At 43.1% G+C, this 21014-nt stretch overlaps 1 protein-coding gene across 3 annotated transcripts in view; it reads right to left on the bottom strand.

Moving 5' to 3' along the window:
• Positions 1-21014, bottom strand: part of MRTFA (myocardin related transcription factor A) — a 179495-nt gene that overhangs the window by 118926 nt on the left and 39555 nt on the right. For all 3 annotated transcript variants that reach the window (XM_069737074.1, XM_069737075.1, XM_069737077.1), the window contains exon 3: positions 13362-13427. In XM_069737074.1, coding sequence (XP_069593175.1) covers positions 13362-13427 — 66 coding nt within the window. The remainder of the gene's footprint in view (positions 1-13361; positions 13428-21014) is intronic.

Below are 21014 nucleotides of genomic sequence, written 5' to 3'. Positions count from 1 at the left end.
GTGCTTTGCATGGCTCACGTCCTCAAACTGGTGGTACAGCATTTTACCAGTCCAGCCACTATCCTGACGAAGCGGCAAGCGAAACATGCGTTGGGAGTGGTGTGTGAAGGGCAGTGGCATCCTGTTACTGGTTGGTATTGTGGCCATTATTTATTTATTTTGCGGTGACACTTGTTCCTTACACTTTATGCACTTTTTATATGGCACTTATTGTGTTGATCCTGGTATAAAATAATTGTGGTTTGTGTTACCGTATATTTATTCATTGTATATTTATGCACTTTATTTAAAATCATTTGGTTTGCACTAACTTTATGATGATGGATTTTTCACTGGATTATATGAATTTATTTGGTTTTATTTATATTTATTAGCACATAGCACTTTTTTATTATAGTTAATGGATGAAATTATTGCCAATAAATTCCTTGATATCTTTAGCATAATTTGTGTACATGCATATGTTGCACTTTTATTAAAGGGCCACTGTCACCCCCTCCAGCCGTTATAAACTAAAAGAGCCACCTTGTGCAGCAGTAAATGCTGCATTCTAACAAGGTGGCTCTTTTAGTTTTGTGTTCAGGTATTACTAAAATAAAGCGCTTTGAAACTTTTCAAAAATACCTCTCTTTGTCCACGGAGGCGGGTCTGAAGCCTCCTCTGTGAAGCTCCCAACTGCCGTCACTCATCTCTTCTGGGGCGATGGACGCCGCCCCCTGCGCGCTGTTCTTCTTAAATCCGGCGCCTGCGCTGTGCGTGCCTGCCTGGGGCAGGCGCATTGAGAACTGGCAGTCATAGCTCAGATGCCGGGATCCTGACTGCGCCTGTGCGGGCAGTGCGGCCACCCTGTTACTGAATCCCCGCACCGCACTGTGTTATGCATTATGCACAGTGCGGGGCTGGGATTCCTGGGCATGCGCACTGCGCTTGTCAGACACTCCCCCAGGCTCCCCGCTTTCCAGCGTCAGTCTGTACAGGAATCTGCCCAGGATTCCCAGCCCCGCACTGTGCATAATGCATAACAGTGCGGGGCGGGGATTCAGTAATAGGGTGGCCGCACTGCCCGCACAGGTGCAGTCAGGATCCCGGCATCTGAGCTACGACTGCCAATTCTCAATGCGCCTGCCCCAGGCAGGCACGCACAGCGCAGGCGCCGGATTTAAGAACAGCGCGCAGGGGGCGCCGGCGATCATCGCCCCAGAAGAGATGAGTGACGGCAGTTGGGCGCTTCAAAGAGGAGGCTTCAGACCCGCCTCCGTGGACAAAGATAGGTATTTTTGAAAAGTGTCAAAGCGCTTTATTTTAGTAATACATGAACACAAAACTAAAAAAACCACCTTGTTAGAATGCAGCATTACTACTGCACAAGGTTGCTCTTTTAGTTTATAACGGCTGGAGGGGGTGACAGTGGCCCTTTAAGTACACAGATTGTTCTTTAATTTGGTGCCAATCAGTTTCAGTATGCCCTGCCCTGTGCACACACAGTTTTGTGGCTGACCCCCATATTTTTATGTACAATTATTTTAATATTTTTAATAAATTATAATCTTTTTATCAGTATAATAAAGTTTCCATTTTCATGAAGTGTTTTTGTGATCTATATTCTTTTATATTTAAATAAAATATTATTGATTATTTAAATTGGCCTGGTGAATATCTTTTTGGGTTATATATTTTGGTTACATTGATTGACTAAGATTATTATTATGGAATTTCTTTTCTGTATAGGAGTCTGCTCTCCAGCCACTATCCTGGCCTGGGTGATCTGCTCCAGAAAGCACGAAAACTGTGTGCTCATATCCGCCATTCGTACCCTTCTGCTCATCGACTTGCATCGATACAGAGGTCTTTGTTCATGCCAGTTAACAGGTTGATCTGCAGTGTGCCGACACGGTGGAATTCCACTCTGCACATGTTGCAGCAACTGTGGCAGTAGCAACGAGCCCTGACACAGTATGTCATGTCGTATCGCCTGGGCCAACGTAGTATGGAGGTGGCGCATATCACGTTTACAGAGTGGGCACAGATAAAGGAGCAGCTCTGCACCCTTCTGCACAGTTTTGAAATGGCTACTAAGATGGTTAGTGCTGACAATGCCGTCATCAGCATCACTATTCTGGTCATTTATATCCTGGAGCAGACTTTGAATAGCCTGCGGGAGGAGATGGTGGTCCCAGAATAAGAGGAGGAAGCAGAGGCAGATTCGGAAGGTAGGGTCTCTAAGTTCAAGACTGTTGTCACACAGGCGGATGCCAAGGGAGGGTGGATTACTGCGATTGAGGGGGGCTGGTGATAACAAACTGTTATCGAAGGTGCAAGATCTGAGAAACAGATGGAGGAGGAAGAAGTGATGGGCGATCAACTATCAGATGAAGAGGATAATCCTCCTCTCTCTGGTTTTCGGGGTTGGCAGGAGGGGACAGAGGAAACGAGCATCATTGTTACCCAGCTACCAACACAGCATGGGCTCAGTCCTCATGGTAGAGGCTGACATATCAGTGCCTTCTTGCTGTATTATCTGCAATATGATCCCCATATAGTAATGACTAGGAATAATGCTGACTACTGGGTTGCCACTCTATTAGATCCACTCATTAAAAAGGAGGACTTGAGTCACCATATACAACCCCTGGCAAAAATTATGGAATCACCGGCCTTGGAGGATGTTCATTCAGTTGTTTAATTTTGTAGAAAAAAAAGCAGATCACAGACATGGCACAAAACTAAAGTCATTTCAAATGGCAACTTTCTGGCTTTAAGAAACACTAAAAGAAATCAAGAACAAAAAATATGGCTGAACTGGATGGACAAATGTCTTTTTTCGGCCTTACTAACTATGTTACTATGTTACTATGTATCAGTAATGGTTACTTTTTTAACAAAGAATAGGGAAAAAATTATGGAATCAATCAATTCTGAGGAAAAAATTATGGAATCATGAAAAACAAACAAACAAAAAAAACACTCCAAAACATCAGTAGTATTTTGTTACACCACCTCTGGCTTTTATAACAGCTTACAGTCTGACGAATGGACTTAATGAGTGTTAAACAGTACTCTTCATCAATCTGGGTCTAACTTTCTCTGATTGCTGTTGCCAGATCAGCTTTGCAGGTTGGAGCCTTGTCATGGACCATTTTCTTCAACTTCCACCAAAGATTTTCAATTGGATTGAGATCCGGAATTATTTCCAGGCCATGACATTGACCTTATGTGTCTTTTTTCAAGGAATGTTTTCACAGTTTTTGCTCTATGGCAGGATGCATTATGATCTTGAAAAATTATTTCATCATCCCCAAACATCCTTTCAATTGATGGGATAAGAAAAGTATCCAATATATCAACATAAACTTGTGCATTTATTGAAGATGTAATTGACAGGCATCTCCCCAGTGCCTTTTCCTGACATGCAGCCCCATATAATCAATGACTGTGGAAATTTGCATGTTCTCTTCAGGCAGTCATCTTTATAAATCTCACTGGAACGGCACCAAACAAAAGTTCCAGCATTATCACCTTGCCCAATGCAGATTCATGATTGATCACTGAATATGACTTTCATCCCGTCATCCACAGCCCACGATTTCTTTTCCTTAGCCCATTGTATCCTGGGTTTTTTCTGTTTAGATGTTAATGATGGCTTACATTTAGCTTTTCTGTATGTAAATCCCATTTCCTTTAGGCTGTTTCTTACAGTTCGGTCACAGACTTTGACTCCAGTTTGCTCCCATTCGTTCCTCATTTGTTTTGTTGTGCATTTCCTGTTTTGGAGACATGTTGCTTTAAGTTTCCGGCCTTGACGCTTTGATGTCTTCCTTGGTCTACCAGTATGTTTGCCTTTAACAACCTTCCCATGTTGTTTGTATTTGGTCCAGATTTTAGACACAGCTGACTGTGAACAACCAACATCTTTTGCAACATTGTTGCATGATGATTTACCCTCTTTTAAGAGTTTGATAATCCTCTCCTTTGTTTCAATTGACATCTCGTGTTGGAGCCATGATTCATGTCAGTCCACTTGGTGCAACAGCTCTCCAAGGTGTGATCACTCCTTAGTAGATGCAGACAAACGAGCAGATCTAATTTGATGCAGGTGTTATTTTGGGGTATGAAAATTTACAGGGTGATTCCATAACTTTTCCCCTATGCTTGGTTAAAAATAAGTAACCATCACTGACTACCACGTTTTTTGTTCTTGATTTCTTTTAGTGTTTCTTAAAGCCAGAAAGTTGACATCTGAAATGACTTTAGTTTTGTGCCATGTCTGTGATCTGCTTTTTTTCTACAAAATTAAACAACCGAATAAACATCCTCCAAGGCCGGTGATTCCATAATTTTTGCCAGGGGTTGTATTATGAAATTCAATTTTATTTATACAAAAAAGATTTTTTGTAGACATATAGACTATACACAAATCGTATAAAAAATAAAAAATTATATATATATATATATATATATATACATATATAGATACACACACATATATATACACATATATATACACACATATATCTATATATATATATATATATATATATATATATATATATATATATATATCTATCTATCTATCTATCTATATATATACCGTATATACTCGAGTATAAGCCGACCCGAGTATAAGCCGACCCCCCTAATTTTGCCACAAAAAACTGGGAAAACTTATTGACTCGAGTATAAGCCTAGGGTGGAAATGCAGCATTTACCGGTGAATTTCAAAAATAAAAATAGATCATTATTTCCCCATAGCTGTGCCCCGTATAGTGCTCTGCACCGTTCATATTTCCCCATAGCTGTGCCATATACGGTGCTCTGCACCGTTCATTGTGCCCCATAGATGTGCCATATACGGTGCTCTGCACCGTTCACTGTGCCCCATAGATGTGCCATATACGGTGCCCTGCACCGTTCACTGTGCCCCATAGATGTGCCATATACGGTGCTCTGCACCGTTCACTGTGCCCCATAGATGTGCCATATACGGTGCCCTGCACCGTTCACTGTGCCCCATAGATGTGCCATATACGGTGCTCTGCACCGTTCACTGTGCCCCATAGATGTGCCATATACGGTGCCCTGCACCGTTCACTGTGCCCCATAGATGTGCCATATACGGTGCTCTGCACCGTTTACTGTGCCCCATAGATGTGCCATATACGGTGCTCTGCACCGTTCACTGTGCCCCATAGATGTGCCATATACGGTGCCCTGCACCGTTCACTGTGCCCCATAGATGTGCCATATACGGTGCTCCGCACCGTTCACTGTGCCCCATAGATGTGCCATATACGGTGCTCTGCACCGTTCACTGTGCCCCATAGATGTGCCATATACGGTGCCCTGCACCGCTCACTGTGCCCCATAGATGTGCCATATACGGTGCCCTGCACCGTTCACTGTGCCCCATAGATGTGCCATATACGGTGCTCTGCACCGTTCACTGTGCCCCATAGATGTGCCATATACGGTGCCCTGCACCGTTCACTGTGCCCCATAGATGTGCCATATACGGTGCTCTGCACCGTTCATTGTGCCCCATAGATGCTCCACATAAATCTCTGCCGCCGCCGCTGCTGCTGCTGCTGCAATAAAAAAAAAAAAACACATACTCACCTCCCTTGATTGCAGCTCCCGGCGTCTCGTTCCGGCGCCTCCATCTTCCCGGCGTCTCTGCACTGACTGATCAGGCAGAGGGCGCCGCGCACACTATATGCGTCATCGCGCCCTCTGCCTGAACAGTCAGAGCGCAGACGCCGGGAAGATGGAGGCGCCGGCCGGGAAGATGGAGCGACGCTCGGCGGCTGGAACGAGGACAGGTGAATATGCTATCCTTACCTAGTCCTGGCGATCCTCGCGCTGTCCCTCTGCCTGGTCTTCGGTGCCGCAGCTTCTTTCTCTAATCAGCGGTCACCGGCACCGCTGATTAGAGAAATGAATACGCGGCTCCGCCCCTATGGGAGGTGGAGCCGCTTATTCATTTCTGTAATGAGCGGTCCCACGTGACTGCTGAAGAGGGGAAGAAGCTGCAGCACAGAAGACCGTGGGACGGCAGGGACAGCGCGAGGATCGCTAGGACTAGGTAAGTATGCCTCAGCGCCCTCACCCCCTCACCCGCCGACCCTGCCACCCACCTTGACTCGAGTATAAGCCGAGAGGGGCACTTTCAGCCCAAAATTTTGGGCTGAAAATCTCGGCTTATACTCGAGTATATACGGTATATTGTGAACAGTTATGGTTGGTCTCTATCTGCTGGGTTAGCTGTAGTGAAAGATGTGTCGTCCCAATTATACTATTTCTATTCTCGTGAAACTTATTCCACTTCGGTGGTGTCAAGCCCTTATTTTTTAAAAATGTAAACATTCCTTGTTGGGTGTCCATCTGCTGTAATGGGTATAGAGAAAGACCTGTCAGTCCCTATTATACTACTTCTACTGTGGGGAAATTGATGCCACTTCTGTGGTGTCTGTCAATTTTGAGAAATGTGAACACTCCTGGTTGGGTCTCCTTCATGCATGTTGCCTGTAGCAGTAGCCTTCCGAGACTGTCAGGCCTCCACTTCCTTGTACTCAACTACCCGTGGTAGTCTAGAAAACTGACATTTGCGCTACCCGAGTGTGGCTCAGTACGAAAGCACGTAGAGGTGTTGCATGTGATGTCAGGGTTCCCAGCAAAAGGGCCCTACACCGTTTCCTCACCCACCTCATCTTACTGTGACGCTCATTGAAAGGCTGTGAATGATGTCCCAGACCACGATACATCATGCCTGGCTGATTGCTGCAGTTTCAAGCTGCAATGTTTTACTGTGGGTGAATTGAGGCCACTTTCCTGGTGTCTGTCCCTCATTTGATGCTGTTCAAAGGTGTTATGCATGCGTTTGTTTTTGCCTCCCATTGACGTGAATGGCGTTCGGTAATGTTCGGTGAATATTCGACAAATTAATTGGCAAATATTGCAAATTCAGCAAACCTAATCTGAATCGAGCAGTGAAATATTCGCTCATCTCTATTCAGGAGCCAATCAAGCAGCCCATAAGTTGCCAGCTTCATTCTTATACTGGGACTGGTAGTAACAGTCTTCTAAGCCACATACACTGACTACTTTCTAATATACTGAGCCTTCAGTTTCTTTTGTGCTGAACAATGTACATGTACATCACTATCAGCTGCCTGACAAGATGTGTGGCCATCAAATGTTCTCTGGTTTTCTAGCACATCGATTAATTATCAGATTATTGAACTAGCTTTGAACAGTTTCCAGGTATTACATGCATCCAGATCAGAAGGTGAACAGTTTTGTCATTTGATTTTTATTAATGAGTTTTTAAAACTCAAGTCTTGGTTGGGGGTTTTCTGACATATAGGCCCATCAGAGACACTTAATAAAAATGAAGCAAAAAGTTAATTTTGTTGAAAAAATTAAGAGGTTACTGCTCTACCTCAGCTGAGATTCCCTCATCCGTTTCGCTCCGGACATGAGGGCATCAGCCCTTGATGCAATACTCCACATGGTGAGCGACCTGCCTGTCTCTACTGCTGTGTTCACCACAAAGCTCTGTCTTTCACTGACTGTCACTGCTATTCCTGCTGTCACTACTGTAGCCTTCCTTCCTGGCCCTGGATGGCTGGGCTTACTCTTAAACATTGCGGGGTCACTACACCGTCGCCAGGGCTATAGCCCTTCTGCACGTTACAGGTTCCCTGGTCCCAAATGCCTACAACCAGAAGTCCCCATAACTTACCCACAGTGATTCCTCCTAAGTATTAACCGTTAACTCTCTACAGTGCTATTTCCTACACTAGGACATACCCATCTTGTGGCCTATTTGAAAGTGAAATACATAACAGTTAAACATGACATAGGGTAGGGCAGCACGGTGGCTCAGTGGATAGCACTGCAGCCTTGCAGCTGCTGGAGTCCTGGGTTCAAATCTCATCAAGGACAACATCTGCAAGGAGTTTGTATGTGTTTGCGTGGGTTTTCTCCGGGTCCGCCAGTTTTCTCCCACAATACAAAGACATACTGATAGGGAATCTAGATTGTGAACAGCGATGAGGAGGTGTGCGAACTGTAATGCGCTCCGTTACCAGGATGTGTAAGAAATGCAAGGACATAATGCACCCCCTTACATAGACATTAGGTAAATGTTATTTATTAACCATTTTATGCTGAATAACTGTTTTAACACCTTAAAAATTCAAGTTTAAAAAATTAAATTTCAATAAATGCAAATTATATCATCCTAAATTTCTCACCAACGTAAGGTACAATATGTCACAATAATCAAAATCCTTAGAGTATTTAGAAGCTCTACAAAGTTATTACCACACAAAGAAACACGTTGGATTGGAAAAATCTGGCATAGCCAAGCAGGTAAAAAGCTGTGGACATTTTTTTTTTACTGCAGTTGTGTCTCCAAAAATTTAGCAGCCAAATGCAATTCCCAGTCACCAAATTTAAAAACATGTAATTAAAGCAAAACAAGCCAAAAAGCATTTCAGTGCGAAACACGTGTCGGGTGCTGAGGGTCCCCTGTAACTACTCCTGATGTAAATACCTATTACCATGTGATCTTTCACTTTTTTGCTTGCTTAATATATGTCTGACTGATTTACATGTGTGAAACTGGTAGCATTATATGACTTTGACCATTTTCTAAAGTGGCAACTGTACCTCGTGAACTACTGAGAGTCCGACTGTGGCGCTGACTGATTATATAAATAATATTTACCTATATCTCCCTATATATTGTTGGCTACTCTAAGTGTTCGGGACCACCTTCATATATTTTTTATCTATATAAGTAGAGACTTTACTAATGTTTGATACTCCGAGTACATATCTATGCTTATATCTCACCCGGCTGTACCCACCTTATGTCTGTACCAATGGTGCTCTCTTTTTTATGTGATTTTACAATGTCTTTAAATAAACTTTATATACTTTTAAACATATACTTTGGCTCTGTGTAAAGCTTTTCCCCAAACGTTTTTGGGATTTTCTATGCTGTTTGCTTTATGGCCACAAAAACAAAGGATAATTAGCTCAGTGTACAATTAGCTCAGGAACCAAATCATCACAGATATGACATATATGCAAATTAGAAAAAAACATGTTCAAACGGGGCAAACTCCTTTGTGCTTTTTTTCTGAAATTTGACGTGAGAGTCATCAAGATTTTGCCGTTTTTCTGTGGGATGTTTTACCCACAAAAAACTATGACTGATTCTTCAAGACCAGCAATGTTCATGCCTGTCTAAATGAGGGGACATGTTGGAGTCAGCCACTGATAGAGGCAGCTGATCGACGATGGAAATCCATGCACCATGGAAGACCATGTGCACCACTGATGCATCCTTCTCCTAATGGACGGATGACTTGCTCTCAATTCACTGCTAAAATCGGTCTTCAGTGAATGCAGGTTTTCAGCTTGCTGAGGTATCAGATAAGAGTTGAAGCTCATAAATGTGTATAGAACATTAAAAAAAAAACTAAGCACTGTGTGGTAATCAACACAGGAGGATAATTTATTACAAAATGATTCATGCAAGCTGGAGGCTTGGGCTGTGAAGTGGTGATTCAAGTTTAATGCATATCAATTAGTGATGAGCGAGTATGCTCGTTGCTCGGATTTTCCTGAGCACGCTTGGGTGGTCTCCGAGTATTTGTGACATGCTCGGAGATTTAATTTTAGTTTCCGCAGCTGCATGATTTGCGACTGTTAGACAGCTTGGTTACATGTGGGGATTCGCTAGCAACCAGGCAACCCCCACATGTACTCAGGCTGGCTAGTAGAAGTAAATCATGCAGCTGAGGAGACTAAAACTAAATCTCCGAGCACTTACAAATACTCGGAGACCACCCAATCGTGCTCAGGAAAATCCGAGCAACGAGCATACTCGCTTATCATTAATATCAATATAAGGTCATGCATTAGGGCTGGGGACATATAATGTATGTGCTAAATGGTAAACAGTCACTGAACAAGACTTGGCTGTATGGGTGGACATCAAACTCAATATTAGTGACCAGTGCCAGGCAGCTGCTATCAAGGCAAATAAAATCATGGGATGCATTAAAGAGGCTCAGATGCTCATAACTAGAAGATAGTTTTGTCTTTATACAAGTCCCTAGTGTGGTCACGCATATTCTGGGGTCAGAAACTGTACAGAGTATTCTAAGGACATAGATGAGCGGGTGCAGAGCAGAGCGACCAAGGTTATTAAGGGAATGGGGGGACTACAATATTAAGACAGGTTATCAAACTTGGCACTATTCAGTCTGTAAAAATATATCAGGGGACAGTACAGACATTTCTCTACAGATCTATTTACACCTAAGCCAGCAATAATAAGGTGAAATCTAGAGGAAAAAAGGTTCAGTCATCAGAGATGCAGATTCTTTACTGTAAGGCTACGTTCACATTTGCGTTGTGCGGTGCTGCTTCGGCGACGCAAAGCACAACGCATGCAAAACGCAGCTTTTTGTGACGCATGCGTTCATTTTTGCATGATTTTTTGCGCAGAAAAAACTGCATCATGCAGCGTTTTCTGTTGCGCCAAAATGACGCATGCGTCACAAAATGCAAGACAACGCATGTCCATGCGCCCCCCATGTTAAATATAGGGGCGCAGGGCGCATGGGTCACCGCGGCTGCGCCCGACGCAGCCCCGCACAACGCTAATGTGAACTTAGCCTAAGAGCAGTGAGATTATGGAACTCTCTGATTCACTAAAATAGTTCAAGGAGGGCCTGGATGCCGGTCTTAGAAAAATAAATAAACAATTAATTATATATTTTAGGAATCCGAGTTGCTCTATTTTATACAGATGCCAACTCCGACGCCACCAAAATAGACACCGACTCCACAACCCTGGTGCAGGGACACCTGCTGACCGCTCCAGGTAATCCAACGAAATGGTGTAACAAACATGCACAGTCCAGCATATGGTAAAACATTACCATGGCTAATGACAAGTAATGTTCCAAAAGCAGAGGAGATGGAGACCTTATTCTTAAGGCTCCTTTCACTCATCGGTTGCAATAAGTCAAATTTTGAAAAAAACGGATCCAGCGACTGATGCTGCCAGATCCGTTGTTTCTCATAGACTTGTATTAGCGACGGATGGCCTCACGTTTCATCCGTTGTTCGCCGGATCCGTCGAAAATAGTTTGTCCGGCGGCTGGAGACAACGGACATAGTAACGTTTTTTGTGTCTGTCGAAAAAACAGACAGCGGCAGATTCGTTGCCGTCCGTCGTTTGGTAGAATGGAAGCATATGGTGTCGGATCTGTTTTTTTACACTGAGTATGCTCTGATTTTTTTTAGGATCCAATTAGCCGGAGCAGCTAGTCGGATCAGGCGAAAAAACGGATCCGTCGCATCAGTTTTTCACAATCTGCGACGGATCCGTTGAGCCAATGGATTATGACTGATGGCAAAAAACTGATGTGTGAAAGGGGCCTAAGACATCCGTAGAGGGCATTTGAACAGTATATTCTTTTATTGCAAGTCAATAAAGAAGCTTTTGTATATTTTAACAGATGCTGAACTGTTAGTTACACTGTATCCTGGGAATAGGTTGCCAATATTATATGCCCTTTAACAGAATATTAGGGCTGCTACTAGGAAAATTGCACTGTATAATCCAAAACCTATTGACATCTTATGAACTGAATCCAAAAAACAGAAATGTTTCATTACATTGGGCTAACGGTCTGTAAGAACCTATTCGAGAATAGGGTTGCACTGATAATTCAGACTCGCCCACTGTGGAAACCTTCCAAAGGAACCGGAAGACCTACCTCTTCCAAAAAGCCTACAACCTGCAGTAACCACCGATCCACCAAAGCACTGCACGACCAACTCCACCCTCGCCTACTGTATCCTCACCCATCCCTTGTAGATTGTGAGCCCTCGCGGGCAGGGTCCTCTCTCCTCCTGTACCAGTCATGATTTGTATTGTTTAAGCTTACTGCACTTGTTTTTATTATGTATACCCCTCCTCACATGTAAAGCGCTATGGAATAAATGGAGCTATAATAATAAATAATAATAATTATCCTACAGGTGCAGGTCGTATGCCAGGCTGTCAGATGAAGCAGGACACGCAGCGAGGCCAGGCTGTGAGACAAAGCAGGATACCCAGCGAGGCCAGGCTGTGAGACAAAGCAGGACACGCAGCGAGGCCAGGCTGTGAGACAAAGCAGGACACCCAGCGAGCCCAGGCTGTGAGACAAAGCAGGACACCCAGCGAGCCCAGGCTGTGAGACAAAGCAGGACACCCAGCGAGCCCAGGCTGTGAGACAAAGCAGGATACCCAGCGGTGTCCGGCTGTCACATGAAGCAGGACACCCAGCAGTGCCAGGCTGTCAGACGAGCGGTGCCAGGCTATCAGACAAAACAGGACACCCAGCGGTGCCAGGCTGTCACATGAAGCAGGGCACCCAGCGGTGCCAGGCTGTCAGACGAAGCAGGACACCTAGCGAGGCCAGACTTTCAGACGAAGCAGGACACCCAGCGGTGCCAGGCTGTCACATGAAACAGGACACCCAGCGGGGCCAGGCTGTCAAAGCACTGAAAGATAAACAGGCATTCAACTTAAATGGAGTTTTTTGTTATTTATTGTGGTCATCAAAATAAACGTTTCAGCCTCAATGCTTGGCCGCCTTCAGTAACAATTTCCATAAGGAAGATATAGAAGCGTCCCTTGGATGTGATGTGAGATGTACGGCACTAGTGCAGTATGAGCTGCACAAGGTAATGAAGTCCGGGTTATAGTGTCCACAATTCGTTATCAAGAGACCGGTGCCGGCTTGTGCTAGTGCGACGCGGTATCCACCGCTAGTCTGCCTATCCACCTAGACTAGCGGTGGATACCGCGTCGTACTAGCACTGGGTGGAAGAATATTCAATTAAAAATGACAATGACATGATTTCCTGTTTTGAAAACATTCATTTTACAAACACAACACAAAAAATTGGACCTAATTATAAAATCTTAGTTGCTAGAAGCAAAAGACTAGGCGTCCCAAAAAAAGGACATTGGTAGATAATGGGTTAAAAAATAAAAGCAAAAGTAAGCCAGACACTTTTTCTAACGAGACAATGTAATATATCAAACAATAGACGGTAATAGACAAGCATTAATATAATTAATGCAATTGATAATAAATGGTTAGTTATTAATCTGGTTATATGCTCAGCATAATTACAGTACATTTTAGAAAAAAAATTATATGTAAAAAAAAAAAAGCAAAAACAAACAGTCTTCCACTTTATGCAGTAGAACTTGTTACATAAATTAATTAAAAAGGAGGAAAGTTGAGTTTATTAAGCAAACGCCTTCCTGATAACAGACTTACGTGGCATTATTCCTTGGTTCACCAACTCTTCCCTCGTCCGCCTCTGTTGGAGCTTCAGCTGTAATACTATAGGAGAAAAAAGAACTCTTAGTTCCACCATCACCCAAGACCTCTGAATATTCTGTCGTTTTAGCAGCAATGAGTTCCCCACCCTCTCAGATAGCAGAAGTGGATCTGATCACAGCAGTGTTGCAGTTTCCGTAATTTTGGGTGCTGAAGGAAGTTGCTTGTGGTATTTTAGAACAAGATAAATGATCACTATATTCTAGCTCTACTACTATGTAAACACGAAAGGATCCTTTTTAAGAGCTAGTACTAGTAGAAATATATCTTAAGACCTTCAGTATACATTATAATATGTGGGGGAAAAAAAGCTGATGTTGCAAAAAAAAAAAAAAAAAAAAAAACGTTTTTTCAAGTGAACATATTGTTCTATGCTTTTAGTTCTCTGCATGGTCCATACTGTCTATGGAGTGTGTATGATGCAGCAGGACACTTGACGACTGCTTGATACAAATCGCAGTTCAGCATTAGTGTGGCTGATGGGGAACTTCGGCTCTGAGTTACACGACTAGACATTGGTGGGTGCGGCCTCTAGGTATTAAACATTTACCCCATTATACTGATTACAATGATATCTGGGTGATGAAATCCATCTCGTGGTTGTGGTTTAATCTTTATTTTCAGTTTTGAGTTAATGATTTGCCCGTGCTCGGGGGCGGCCTGTGGGGGGCTTCTTGTGGTGCTCCGATTAGGTATTCATGTGTATGGGCTTCTGACCGGTCACCGCTTCTGACAAGCCTATTGAAACAGACTAAGGGACCTTTTTTAACACTTAGGAAGCCTTTGCAGGTGTTTTTTGTTAATGATTCTAATTTACTGAGAAAATGGCTTTTGGGTTTCCATTGGCTGTAAGCAATAATCATCAACATTAACAGAAATAAACACTTGAAATAGATCACAGTTTGTAATGACTATATAATATATGAGTTTCACTTTTAGTATTGAAGAACTGAAATAATTTAACTTTTCGATATTCTAATTTTGTGAGAAGCTCCCGTATAAAGACTCCCAGCTATTGGGTGGGGGCATTTCCAGAGTGTGCACATTGCCCCTTTAAGGATCGGGGAGCATGCGCGTGGTCTAGGTGTGCTGAGACCTGTGTGGCGTGCGCAGGCCCAGAGCAACAGGAAGTTACAGCATGGAACAGGGACACAGTCGTGTGGCTGGGGCGGTGAGTTTGTTGGTGTCCTTGCCTGGAGAGGGACACATGGGGATGTTTTGAAATTATCCTTCTTGGTAGAATTTTTTTTTACATGATAAAAAGTCTCCATTTTAACAGGACGTTCAGACTTTTTCACACATACACATTTATATCTGGAACAGGCCACTGCATTTGGCTGACGTGCAGGTTTACAATATACACTACAGTTCAAAAGTTTAGGGTCACCAAGACAATTTTTTGTTTTCCATGAAAACTCATACTTTTATTAATCCAATGAGTTGCCAGATGAATTGCAAATCTAGACCAGACATTGACAAGGTTAAAAAAAAAGATTTTTATTTGAAATAATTTTCTCCTTCAAACGTTGCTTTTGTCAAAGAATGCTCCCTTTGCAGCAATTCCAGCATTGAGGACCTTTGGCATTCTAGCAGTTAATTTGCTGAGGTAATCTGGAGAAATTTATCCCCATGCTTCCAGAAGCACCTCCCACAAGTTGGTTTGGCTTGATGGACACATTTTGCATACCATACGGTCAAGCTGCTCCCACAACAGCTAAATGGGGTTGAGATCTGGTGACTGCGCTGGCCACTCCATTACAGATAGAATACCAGCTGCCTGCTTCTTCCCTAAATAGTTCTTGCATAATTTGGAGGTGTGCGTTGGGTCATTGTCCTGTTGTAGGATGAAATTGGCTCCAATCAAGCGCTGTCCACAGGGTATGGCATGGCATTGCAAAATGGAGTGATAGCCTTCCTTATTCAAAATCCGTTTTACCTTGTACAAATCTCCCACTTTACCAGCACCAAAGCAACCCCAGACCATCACATGACCTCCACCATGCTTGACAGATGGCGTCAGGCACTCTTGTAGCATCTTTTCAGTTGTTCTGCGTCTCACAAATGTTCTTCTGTGTGATCCAAACACCTCAAACTTGGATTCGTCTGTCCATAACATTGTATTCCAAATCTTCTTCTGTCCTATGTCTGTGTTCTTTTGCCCATATTAATCTTTTCCTTTTATTAGCCAGTCTCAGATATGGCTTTTTCTTTGCCACTCTGCCCTGAAGGCCAGCATCCCAGGTTGCCTCTTCACTGTAGACATTGACATTGGCGTTTTGCGTGTACTATTTAATGAAGCTGCCAGTTGAGGACCTGTGAGGCGTTGATTTCTCAAACTACACACTCTAATGTACTTGTCTTGTTGCTCAGTTGTGCAGCGGGGCCTTTCACTTCTCTTTCTACTCTGGTTAGAGCCTGTTTGTGCTCTCCTCTGAAGGAAGTAGTACACACCGTTGTAGGAAATCTTCAGTTTCTTGGCAATTTCTTTCATGGAATAGCCTTCATTTCTTGGATTACAGAGAGGACAGCAACAGGGTGCCCCTTGTGCTCACATACAACCCCCACATGAGCATCCCAAGGACAAATTGGTGCTGATCTCCAACCCATATTCCAAAGAAACCACAAATTGAAAGACATATTCCCAGAACTACCACTTCACTCCTACAAACAGCCCCCTAACATAAGGAATCTCCTTGTCAGAAGTGTCCTCTCATCACCATCAGTGACGGGCACATTCCCCCTGTAAGAATAAAAAATGCAAAACTTGTACCCACATATTCCCAACAACTATAGTCCGTGTGCCAAACACAAGTCAGGACTATAAGGTCATGGGTTTCTTTTCATGTACATCCTCCAATGTGGAATACATGATACAATGTACAAGGTGCCCTGGAAGTATCTATATTGGGAAAAACCATGCAAAAGCTACAAACAAGGATGTATCTACAGAGACATACAATCAGGAATGAAAAGGACACACCTGTGGGAAAACATCTCTGGAACTGGACATTGTATGACAGACTTAAAGTCTTAAGGTACCGTCACACTGAACGATATCGCTAGCGATCCGTGACGTTGCAGCGTCCTGGCTAGCGATATCGTTCAGTTTGACACACAGCAGCGATCAGAATCCTGCTGTGATGTCGTTGGTCGCTGCAGAAAGTCCAGCACTTTATTTCGTCGCTGGACTTCCTGCAGACATCGCTGAATCGGCGTGTGTGACGCCGATTCAGCGATGTCTTCGCTGGTAACCAGGGTAAACATCGGGTTACTAAGCGCAGGGCCACGCTTAGTAACCCGATGTTTACCCTGGTTACCAGCGTAAAATTAAAAAAAACCAAACAAACACTACATACTTACCTTCCGCTGTCTGTCCCTCGGCGCTCTGCTTCTCTGCCCTGTGTAAACACAGCGGCCGGAAAGCAGAGCGGTGACGTCACCGCTGTGCTATCCGGCCGCTGTGCTTACACAGGGCAGAGAAGCAGAGCGCCGAGGGACAGACAGCGGAAGGTAAGTATGTAGTGTTTGTTTTTTGTTTTTTAATTTTACGCTGGTAACCAGGGTAAACATCGGGTTACTAAGCGTGGCCCTGCGCTTAGTAACCCGATGTTTACCCTGGTTACCGGCATAGTTGGTCGCTGGAGAGCTGTCTGTGTGACAGCTCTCCAGCGACCAAACAGCGACGCTGCAGCGATCTGGATCGTTGTCGGTATCGCTGCAACGTCGCTTAGTGTGATGGTACCTTAAATACTAAAAGGTAACTTTAAGGATGACACAGAAAGAAAAAATTGGGAATTCAAACTGATAAAGATGTTCACTTCTTTGACACTAGGACTCAATTTAACACCTGGATTTATGACTCACTATATGGATACAATTCACACCTCCACCTGAGACACTCCAGATAATTAAGGACACCTCTCCATTTGTAACAAAATGCATAATTAGATCTCCTTGGCTTATCTTTAGGAGGCATCACACCTCCTACCTCATGAACAAATGTCCCACTGTACTATCCCTTAAATGGTGTGCTTTTTTCTTATTAATCAATTTCTAATCTTGCCTGAAAAAGGAGCCCCTGTGCTCTGAAAGCTTGAAAACATTTTCTGGCTACCCAATAAAGGCATCACTCCGAGAATATTTTAGTCATCATTGGACAGAAAAGTATTCACATCTACTTCCTGAATGAATGCACTAGTGAAGACAGGGACAGTGTGTGTTAATGTAACGTGTTTGTTACGATTTAAAAAATTAAATAATATATATCTAGATAGATAGATAGATAGATAGATAGATAGATAGATAGATAGATAGATAGATAGATAGATAGATCTATTAGTACAGACCAAAAGTTTGGACACCTCATTTAAAGATTTTTCTGTATTTTCATGACTATGAAAATTGTGCATTCACACTGAAGGCATCAAAACTATGAATTAACACATGTGGAATTGCATACGTAACAAAAAAGTGTGAAACAACTGAAATTATGTCTTATATTCTAGGTTCTTCAAAGTAGCCACCTTTTGCTTTGATGACTGCTTTGCACACTGCTTTGTCCTGTTCCCTCCTTCCAAATATTATCTGCATGTGAATCTGCACCCTACTATTCATCTGTCTCCGCACCCTCCATGCACACGATAACTGCACTTGATACTTGACTCTTGCACTTAAACACACGGGCTGATGACCGGATCATGCAGCTTCATATGAAAATCCCTATTTATTATAATTGCCAGACCTGAAATAAGCACTTTTCACCTATTTTGTCCCCCCATTTCCTTGTAGATTGTAAGCTTGCGAGCAGGGACCTCACCCCTAATGTCACTGTTTAAATTGTCTTAACTTATACTGAATTTATTGTCTGTACATGTCCACGCTTAATTGTAAAGTGCTGCGGAATATGTTGGCGCTATATAAATAAAAATTATTATTATTATTATTATTATTATATCTGCCCTCAGTCACTGGCTTTACCATTCTGGCGAAGAAAATTGCACGGGAGCCCACGCCAATTTTTTCCGCGATTTAACCCTTTATTTTAATAGCTAGAGACACCAAATTTAACATACAGACACTTCTTCCATTACTAAAGAGAAATATGTAATAAAAGAAGGGATATGAGATGGTTTACTGTATGTAAACCATGTCTCATATCATGTTGGGTTTCAGAAGGAGATAGGAAAAGCCGGCAATTGAATTACCGGCTTTTCTGCTATCTAGCGCTGTATGATATGCATGTATATAAACATACACACACAGTATATATGTTTGTATGATTATTTGAGCCCATGGATCCATTGTATGTCCGTATTGCAAGCCTGCGAGAAAATCTCGCAGTGCGGATGCCATACGGATTACATACGGAGGATGACATGCGCAAAATACACTGACACACCATGCCTACGGATGACATACGGATCACTATTTTGGGGACTTTTCTGCGTATTACGGCCGTAAATAACGGACCGTATTTTCATACGCTGAGTGTGACGCCGCCGTAATAAGTGAGACCACGTGACCGCTGAGAACAGGAACAGCAGCAGGCAGGCGCCGGTGGCCGGAACAAGATGCAGTACCAGCACCAAGGGCGCGCAGATAGGCGAGTGTGATGTTTTGTTGTTTTGTTTTTTTTTTCAAATAGGAAACATACACACAGGGATAGGGGATAAGGAGGCATGTATACAGGGACGGAAAAGGGAAGGCATGCATACATGGACGGAACGGCGGAGGCATGCATACCAGAACAGGGAAGGGGAAGCATGCATACAACGACAGGGAAGGCACACAGACAGGGATGGGGAGGTATTCATACCAGGACAGGAAAGGGAGAGCCATGCATAGCAGGACAGGAATGAGGGGACAATGCGTACCCGGCTTATACTTTCAATAAGCTTATCCAGTTTTCCTTGGCAAAAGTAGGTGCCTCGGTTTATACAGTTAGGTCCATATATATTTGGACAGAGGCAACATTTTTCTAAATTTTGGTTATAGACATTACCAGAATGAATTTTAAACAAAACAATTCAGATGCAGTTGAAGTTCAGACTTTCAGCTTTCATTTGAGGGTATCAACATTAAAATTGGATGAAGGGTTCAGGAGTTTCAGCTCCTTAACATGTGCCACCCTGTTGTTAAAGGTACCAAAAGTAATTGGACAGATTAAATAATTTTAAATAAAATGTTCATTTCTAGTACTTGGTTGAAAACCCTTTGTTGGCAATGACTGCCTGAAGTCTTGAACTCATGGACATCACCAGACGCTGTGTTTCCTCCTTTTTGATGCTCTGCCAGGCCTTCACTGCGGTGGTTTTCAGTTGCGGTTTGTTTTTGGGCCTTTCTGTCTGAAGTTTAGTCCTCAACAAGTGAAATGCATGCTCAATTGGGTTGAGATCAGGTGACTGACTTGGCCATTCAAAAATATTCCACTTCTTTGCTTTAATAAACTTCTGGGTTGCTTTGGCTTTATGTTTTTGGTCATTGTCCATCTGTAGTATGACACGATGACCAATCAGTTTGGCTGCATTTGGCTGGATCTGAGCACACAGTATGTCTCTGAATACCTCAGAATTCATTCGGCTGCTTCTGTCCTGTGTCACATCATCAATAAACACTAGTGACCCAGGGCCACTGGCAGCCATGCATGCCCAAGCCATCACACTGCCTCCGCCGTGTTTTACAGATGATGTGGTATGCTTTGGATCATGATCTGTACCACGCCTTCGCCATACTTTTCTCTTTCCATCATTCTGGTAGAGGTTGATCTAGGTTTCATCTGTCCAAAGAATGTTCTTCCAGAACTGTGCTGGCTTTTTTAGATTTTTTTTTAGTAAAGTCCAGTCTAGCCTTTTTATTCTTGATGCTTATGAGTGGCTTGCACCGTGCAGTGAACCCTCTGTATTTACTTTCATGCAGTCTTCTCTTTATGGTAGATTTGGATATTGATACGCCGACCTCCTGGAGAGTGTTGTTCACTTGGTTGGCTGTTGTGAAGGGATTTCTCTTCACCATGGAGATTATTCTGCGATCATCCACCACTGTTGTCTTCCGTGCGCGCCCAGGTTTTTTTGCATTGATGAGTTCACCAGTGGTTTCTTTCTTTCTTAGGATGTACCAAACTGTAGATTTTGCCACTACTAATATTGTAGCAATTTCTCGGATGGGTTTTTTCTGTTTCCACAGTTTAAGCATGGCTTGTTTCACCTGCATGGAGAACTCCTTTGACCGCATGTTTACTTCACAACAAAACCTTCCAAATGCAAGCACCACACTCCAGGCCTTTTATCTGCTTAATTGAGAATGACATAACGAAGGAATTGCCCAAACCTGTCCATGAAATAGCCTTGGAGTCAATTGTCCAATTACTTTTGGTCTCTTTAAAAACAGGGTTAAGGAGCTGAAACTCCTAAACCCTTCATCCAATTTTAATGTGGATACCCTCAAATGAAAGCTGAAAGTCTGAACTTCAACTGCATCTGAATTGTTTTGTTTAAAATTCATTGTGTTAATGTCTATAACCAAAATTAGAAAAATGTTGTCTGTCCAAATATATATGGACCTAACTGTATTCGAGTCGGCTTATACTCAAGT

The sequence above is a fragment of the Ranitomeya imitator genome, chromosome 8 (genome assembly GCF_032444005.1).
Source record: "Ranitomeya imitator isolate aRanImi1 chromosome 8, aRanImi1.pri, whole genome shotgun sequence".
Taxonomy (NCBI): Eukaryota; Metazoa; Chordata; class Amphibia; order Anura; family Dendrobatidae; genus Ranitomeya; species Ranitomeya imitator.
Note: the sequence above shows the minus strand (reverse complement) of the source record. Positions and strands in the feature narration are given on the sequence as shown.